This window comes from Rhinopithecus bieti, unplaced genomic scaffold, assembly GCF_001698545.2.
Source record: "Rhinopithecus bieti isolate Rb0 unplaced genomic scaffold, ASM169854v2 scaffold_15283, whole genome shotgun sequence".
Lineage (NCBI taxonomy): Eukaryota > Metazoa > Chordata > Mammalia > Primates > Cercopithecidae > Rhinopithecus > Rhinopithecus bieti.
Genome location: NW_016808172.1, coordinates 134,065 through 141,560, shown reverse-complemented (window position 1 = coordinate 141,560; position 7,496 = coordinate 134,065). Strand labels below are relative to the sequence as shown.

At 57.4% G+C, this 7,496-nt stretch overlaps 1 protein-coding gene across 2 annotated transcripts; it reads left to right on the top strand.

The window, feature by feature from the left end:
* The first annotated feature begins 770 nt into the window (after nt 1-770).
* Nucleotides 771-7,016, top strand: PRSS57 (serine protease 57). 2 transcript variants are annotated; one of them, XM_017885634.1, is made up of 5 exons: nt 771-969; nt 1,339-1,492; nt 3,874-4,018; nt 5,341-5,604; nt 6,593-7,016. In XM_017885634.1, exons 1-5 carry the CDS (start codon nt 891-893, stop codon nt 6,797-6,799), a joined length of 849 nt encoding a protein of 282 aa, XP_017741123.1. In that variant the 5' UTR covers nt 771-890; the 3' UTR covers nt 6,800-7,016. The 2 variants fall into 2 exon arrangements, with proteins under 2 accessions (XP_017741123.1, XP_017741122.1); XM_017885633.1 differs by having other exon boundaries at nt 1,336-1,492; nt 6,593-6,991.
* Nucleotides 7,017-7,496: the final 480 nt, after the last annotated feature.

Below are 7,496 nucleotides of genomic sequence, written 5' to 3'. Positions count from 1 at the left end.
CCGAGGAGGAAGGATCGCCGGAGCCCAGGAATTCGAGACCAGCCTGGGCAACATAGCAAAACCCCATCTCTTAAAAAAAAAATAAAATAATGCCGGGCACGGCGGCTCACGCCTGTAATCCCAGCACTTTGGGAGGCCGAGGCGGGTGGATCACAAGGTCAGGAGATCGAGACCATCCTGGCTAACATGGTGAAACCCCATCTCTACTAAAATACAAAAAATTAGCCGGGCGTGGTGGTGGGCGCCTGTAGTTCCAGCTACTCGGGAGGCTGAGGCAGGAGAATGGCGGGAACCCGGGAGGTGAAGCTTGCAGTGAGCCAAGATCGCGTCACCGCATTCCAGCCTGGGCGACAGAGCGAGACTCTGTCTCAAAAAAAAAATAACAATAATAAAATAAAGGCAGAAATCATCAGAGCTTCCCAGGAGACCGGCTTTCCTCATTGTCCCCACAGTCCTGAGGTGGGCACTGGGGTTGGAGATGGGAAGACTGGGGTTTGGGGGGTGGGGCCTGGAGGGGAACTGCAGGGTCTCCAGTGCCGCTGTGACCTCGGCTCTTCAGAAAGCTCCCCACACATGCTGAGCTGTGTTGAGGCTGGGTAAACTGAGGCACAGAAGGGTCGAGCGCCTTGCTGAGGTCACTTGCAGCCCCAGAGCTGTCTCCCCCACCCCCCGTTTCCGGCCCGAGGAGGCAGTGATTATTATCAGCATGATTATTATCAGCCACCACCTGAGACCATCGATTTCCCAGAAACGGCCGGCTGGGCTTCAGGCGTTGCTGGTGGGGCCTCCTGACCACAGGCCACAGTCAGGCTCCCCCTTTCCGGCCGTTGGCTGAGGGTGGGAGCCACGGCCCGAAGACCTCTGCAGGGAGACACCAGCCCGCATCTGCCATGGGGCCTGGGTCGGGGGGCTGGGGACGTCCGCTGCTGACCGTGGCCACTGCCCTGATGCTGCCCATGAGGTCCCCCGGTGAGAAGCCCCCCGGATCCCCACTCAGGCCCCTGCCAAGTCCCTGTAGGGCAGCCACATCCAGGAGCCGCCAGTCCCCGGAAACCCTGGGGAGAGCTCCACCTGCTCCATCTGCCAAGCCCCCGTGGCTGCCTCTGCTGGAAATGGGTGCAAATCCGACGGGGGTCTCCGGCCGGCCCGCCCTGGATCTCCCGGTCTCGGGAGCCCCTCCCAGCACAACTGGGGGGCTTGTCTGGGCTCTGTCTCCAGCTCTCTGTGTCTCTCCGTCTCGCATCTCACCCGTCTGTGTCTCGGCCGCTCCTTCTCCCCCTGCCCTGACCCCAGCCCTTCCTCCTGCCTCGTCCCTGACTCGGGCTGTCCCTCCAGCAGGCTCCTGGGGAGCCCAGATCATCGGCGGCCGCGAGGTGACCCCCCACTCCAGGCCCTACATGGCATCCGTGCAGTTCGGGGGCCAGCACCACTGTGGAGGCTTCCTGCTGCAAGCCCGCTGGGTGGTCTCGGCCGCCCACTGCTTCAGCCACAGGTGAGCTCACCTGTCGGGCCCCTTCTCTGCGGACACCGTGTCCCAGCGTGAGGGGGACTCCTGGCTGGCGGGGGAGCTGGGGCGCGGCAACCCAGGACCGACCCATCCCTTGCCTGCGGGGCTCCTGCAGGAGGGGCGTCTCAGCGGGGGTTGGATTTAAGGGGCAACAAAGGGAAAACAGGAGGAGAAGTCAGGGAGGCAGAGGAAGCACAGAAGCGGCACCGGGGCAACAAGTATATATTCTGTTACTGTAACTGTTACTATGTTCTTTTTTTTTTTTTTGAGACAGTCTCTGTCCCCCAGGCTGGAGTGCAGTGGCGAAATCTCAGCTCACTGCAGCCTCTGCCTCTCGGGTTCAAGCAATTCTCCTGCCTCAGCCTCCCAAGTAGCTGGGATTACAGGCACCCACCACCACGCCTGGCGAATTTTTGTTATTTTTAGTAGAGACGGGTTTCACTATGTTGGCCAGGCTGGTCTGGAACTCCTGACCTCAAATGATCCACCTGCCTCTGCCTCCCAAAGTGCTGGGATTGCAGGTGGGAGCCACCGTGCCCGGCCTCATTTTAAATATGTTGTTATAATAACTATTAAGATGAATATTGGGGCCAAGGTGGGTGGGCTCCCTCCTGCCAGAGCCCCCACCAGGCAAGGGATGGGTTGGTCCTGGACTGCGGTGTCCCCAGATCCCCCACCAGCCTGGCGTCCCCCTCACGTTGGGACACGGTGGGTTGTTTGAGGTCAGGAGTTCGAGACCAGCCTGGCCAACATGGTGAAACTCTGTCTCTACTAAAAATACAAAAATTAGTCGGGCGTGGTGGTGAATGGCTGTAACCCCAGCTACTCAGGAGGCTGAGGCAGGAGAATCACTTGAACCCGGGAGGTAGAGGTTGCAGTGAGCTGAGATGGTGCCACCTCACTCCAGCCTGGGTGGCAGAGCCAGACTCCATCTCAAAGGAAGAAAAAAAGAAAGGAATATTGGGGCTGGGCGCAGACAGTCACATCTGCAATCCCAGGGCTTCAGGAGGCCAAGGCAGGAGGATCACTTGCCTCCAGGAGTTCAAGATCAGCCTGGGCAACAAAATGAAACCCCCCGTCTCTACAAAAAATACAAAAATTAGTCAGGAGTAGTGGTGTGCTTCTGTGGTCCCAGCTACTCAGGAGTTCGAGACCAGCCTGACCAACATGGTGAAACCTTGTCTTTACTAAAAATACAAAAATTAGCCGGGCATGGTGGTGTGTGCCTGTAGACTAGCTGCTTGAAGGGCTGAGGCAAGAGAATCACTGGAACCCAGGAGGCAGAGGTTGCGGTGAGCCAAGATCACACTCCAGCCTGGGGGGACAGAGTGAGACACTGTCTAAAAAAAAAAAAAGAAAAAGAAAAAAAATATTAAGTTGGTGCAAAAGTAATTGTTGTTGTTGTTGTTTGTTGTTGTTGTTGTTGTTGTTGTTGTTGTTGAGACGGAGTCTCACCGCGGTTCTGTGGCCCAGGCTGGAGTGCAGTGGCTGGATCTCGAGCCTCACTGCAAGGCTCCGTCTCCGGGTTCACGCCCATTCTCTGCCTCAGCCTCCCGGTAGCTGGGAGCTACAGGCGCCCGCCACCTACACCCGGCTAATTTTTTTTGTATTTTTAGTAGAGACGGGGTTTTCACCCGTGTTTACAGGATGGTCTCGATCTCCTGAAATCGTGATTCACCTGCCTCGGCCATCCCCAAGTGCTGGGATTACCCAGCGTGAGCCACTGCGCCCTGGGCAAAGTAATTTTTTTTTTGAGACAAAGTTTTGCTCTGTCACCCAGACTGGAGTGCAGTAGGGTGATCTCGGGTTCAAGTGATTCTCCTGCCTCAGCCTCCCGAGTAGCTGGGACTACAGGCTTGAGCCACCACACCCGGCTAATTTTTTGTATTTTTAGTAGAGACGGGGTTTCATCGTGTTAGCCAGGATGGTCTCGATCTCCTGACATCGTGATCCACCTGCCTCGGCCTCCCCAAGTGCTGGGATTACAGGCGTGAGCCACTGCGCCTGGCAAAGTAATTTTTTTTTGAGACAAAGTTTTGCTCTGTCACCCAGACTGGAGTGCAGTAGGGTGATCTCGGGTTCAAGTGATTCTCCTGCCTCAGCCTCTTGAGTAGCTGGGATTACAGGCACCTGCCACCACGCTGGGCTAATTTTGTATTTTTGGTAGAGACAGGGTTTCACCATGCTGGCCAGGCTGGTCTCGAACTCCTAGCCTCGTGATCCGCCCGCCTCGGCCTCCCAAAGTGCTGGGATGACGGGCGTGAGCCACCGCGCCCGGCCTGGGTCTCTGTTTCATAGATGAGTGGACCGAGGCCCAGGACAGGCAGCCCCTCACCCCCGTCTCGCCCACCCCTTCCTCCCCGCAGAGACCTCCGCACCGGCCTGGTGGTGCTGGGCGCCCATGCCCTGCGTACTGCAGAGCCCACCCAGCAAGTGTTTGGCATCAGTGCTGTCACCACGCACCCCGACTTCCACCCTGTGACCCATGTCAACGACATCTGCCTGCTGCGGGTGAGCCCGGGGTGGGGGTGGGGTGGCCCATAGGAGTATCTGACATATGTTTGGTTTTTGAGACAGAGTCTCACTCTGTCACCCAGGCTGGAGTGCAGTGGCGCCATCTCGGCTCACTGCAAGCTCGACCTCCCGGGCTCAATCGATTCTCTCACCTCAGCCTCCCGAGTAGCTTCAATTACAGGCGCCCACCACCACGCCTGGCTAATTTTTATATTTTTGGTAGAAATGAGGTTTCACCACTGGATGCAGTGGCTCATGCCTGTAATCCCAGCACTTTGGGAGGCCAAGGTGGGTGAATCACGGGGTCAGGAGATCGAGACTATCCTGGCTAACACGGTGAAACCCCGTCTCTACTAAAAATACAAAAAATTAGCTGGGCGTGGTGGCGGGCCCCTGTAGTCCCAGCTACTCAGGAGGCTGAGGCAGGAGAATGGCGTGAACCCGGGAAGTGGAGCTTGCAGTGAGCCGAGATCGCGCCACTGCACTCCAGCCTGGGTGACAGAGTGAGACTCTGTCTCAAAAAAAAAAAAAAGAAAGAAGTCCCTGGGTGGAGTTTTCCAGGTGGGAAGCTGCTCTTGCCACACGTGGTGCATCTATGCAGACCTGCCTGGCCCCCTCCTGCTCGAGGGACGACCCCCTTCCCTGAAGCTTCTACCCAAAGTCCCCAGATTAAATTCTGGAGGCTGAGGCAGGAGAATCGCTTGAACCTGGGAAGCAGAGGCTGCAGTGAGCTGAGATTGCGCCATTGCACTCCAGCCTGGGCGACAGAGCAACACTCAGTCAAAAAAAAAAAAAAAAAGGGCCTGGGCGCGGTAGCTCACGCCTGTAATCCCTGCACTTTGGGAGGCCGAGACGGGCGGATCACGAGGTCAGGAGATCGAGACCATCCTGGCTAACACGGTGAAACCCCGTCTCTACTGAAGATACAAAAAAATTAGCCGGACGTGGTGGTGGGCACCTGTAGTCCCAGCTACTCTGGAGGCTGAGGCAGGAGAACGGTGTGAGCTCGGGAGGCGGAGCTTGCAGTGAGCTGAGATCGGGCCACCGCACTCCAGCCTGGGTGACAGAGCGAGACTCCGTCTGAAAAAAAAAAAAAAAAGAAAACAAGAAAGACGCTTTGGGCAGCCGATGGTGACCCTGGAGACCCAAGGGGTAGGGGCTTGTGTTGGCAGAAGGAACGGGGCCTCCTGACCCAGCCTCATGGTGGCCACCATTGATTTCGCTTCACAAGGGCAGGACCAGGGGTCCCATGGATAAACTGAGGCAGGAGCGGGGGTGGGGAGGGAGCCTGGTGGCCTGAACTCACGCTCTCCCTGCAGCTGAACGGCTCTGCTGTCCTGGGTCCTGCAGTGGGGCTGCTGAGGCTGCCAGGGAGACGGGCCAGGCCCCCCACAGCCGGGACACGGTGCCGGGTGGCTGGCTGGGGCTTCGTGTCTGACTTTGAGGATCTGCCAGCTGGACTGATGGAGGTCGAGGTCCGAGTGCTGGACCTGGACGTCTGCAACAGCTCCTGGAAGGGCCACCTGAGCCGTACCATGCTCTGCACCCGCAGTGGGGACAGCCATAGGCGAGGCTTCTGCTCGGTGAGATCCCCTCCCCGCTCCACCCACTTACTGTATGGGGAAACCAAGGCCCAGAGAGACAGTCAGGGCCAGGAAGAGCCTTGGGAACTGAGTCCCATTGATATTGGACCAGATGGAGAAGTTGCGGCCCAGGAAAGGCAGGGAGTTGGCAAGGGTCATGCAGGGCTGTCATGTTCAGTTGTGCACTGCACAAAGAGCCACACACTTGTGTATTTGCACAAGCAGTGTTCAGTAGAGGGTAGTAACAGATTGAGAGGAAGCAGCTCCCACTCCTAAAATCTTGTCGGATAAACGATCCCCTGGTGCTAAGGGAGACACTGGGCTGGAAGGTCTTTTGCAGGCAAGAGAGCGACTTGGTTCAGGACACACGTTCTGGAGCCCGGCAGCCCAAGCCCAGGAGAAACGAAACTGTCCACTTTCCCAATGTGTGACCTTGGAAAAGTCACTTGATTTCTCTGGGCCTCTTTTTCTCCATCTGTAAATCTGCCACCCAAATAGTATCTGGTGTCAGAGTGGATTCCAGATGGCAGTTAGGAGGGTAGGATGAGGGATTTTAGGGTGAGTATTCGGGGAGTCCTCTCCAAGGAGAGCACCTTTGAGCTGAAACTTGAAGGAATCCTTAGAAGATTGGAGGAAACACATGCAAGGCAGAGAGATCCATTACTGGAGGGCGGCCGCATACAGTTGTGCAGGTTGTGCACTGCCCAGAGCACTGCAGACTCGAATGTACATAGGCAGCATCCAGCACAGGGCAGGAACAGGCCTCCAGGCTATGCAAAGGCTGGAGCACCGAGGAGGCTGGCAGGGGGAGGCGGGCAGAGAAGTGGGTGGGGGCCGAGTCTTCAGGGCTTGGATGGCAGAGATGAGTTTACTTTTTCCTTGGAGAGCAGTAGGGAGCCACAGAGGGTTCTGAGGCAGGGAGGGCGGTGGAGAGATGTGCCTGCAGCAGCTCCCAGAGGCCCTGACCTCACTTCTCCTTTTACTCCAGGCCGACTCCGGGGGCCCCCTGGTGTGCAGGAACCGGGCTCAGGGCCTCGTATCCTTCTCTGGCCTCTGGTGCGGCGACCCTAAGACCCCCGATGTGTACACGCAGGTGTCCGCCTTTGTGACCTGGATCTGGGACGTGGTTCGGCGGAGCAGCCCCCAGCCTGGTCCCCTGCCTGGGACCACCAGTCCCCCAGGAGGAGTCGCCTGAGCCACAGCCTTGCAGCATGCAAATGAGGTTGCTGCTGGAGGCCTGGAATGTTCCATGGCTGGGGCAGGGGGTTCTTGGGGCCCCAGACACCGGGAAGCCTGATGTTCAGGGTTGGGGTGGGACGGACAGCGGCGGGGCACACCCGTTCCATATGCAAAGGGCAGAATCTAACCCAGTAAAATGTTAACTGACTTCCAGCCTCACCCGCGGGCGGTCAGCGGCAGGGTCCACCCGTGTTTGTGTCACGGCTCCTTGTCCGCAGCCCCTTTCCACCTTCCTAAGCCCCTCGCTGTGAACCCCTCCGGGTCCACCCCCACACACGTGCAACCCACACTCCTGCAACCTCCCACCTGGAACGCTGTTCCTCCACCTCCCTCCAGCCGGCTAGCCACAGCACAGATGAGTAGGCTGGGAAACCGAGCTAGGAAGCCCTGAGCTCCCTCTGCAGGGCGCGGGGGCCGCTGGACACCAGTGCTGGCTTGCCCCGGCCACACCACAGAATCCCAAGAGGGTCTGGCCTCCCATCCAGCCTGGCCTTCATCCTCTGAAAAGCACGGAGAATAGCGCCGGGTGCACGGCAAGTCCCAGCTGATGTGACTGTCACAGCTTGTTATTGTGTTATTTTTTATTTTTTAATTTTATTTTCTTATTATTAATTTTAAATTTATTTTATTTATTTTATTTAATTAATTTATTT

What these genes read in the sequence shown, in the direction of transcription:
- PRSS57 (XM_017885633.1), top strand. Translation starts at nt 891, where the DNA reads ATGGGGCCTGGGTCGGGGGGCTGGGGACGTCCGCTGCTGACCGTGGCC. An exon ending in GCTGCCCATGAGGTCCCCCG is followed by an intron (nt 970 to 1,335) that starts GTGAGAAGCCCC and finishes CTGTCCCTCCAG; the next exon opens with CAGGCTCCTGGGGAGCCCAG. An exon ending in GCCCACTGCTTCAGCCACAG is followed by an intron (nt 1,493 to 3,873) that starts GTGAGCTCACCT and finishes TCCTCCCCGCAG; the next exon opens with AGACCTCCGCACCGGCCTGG.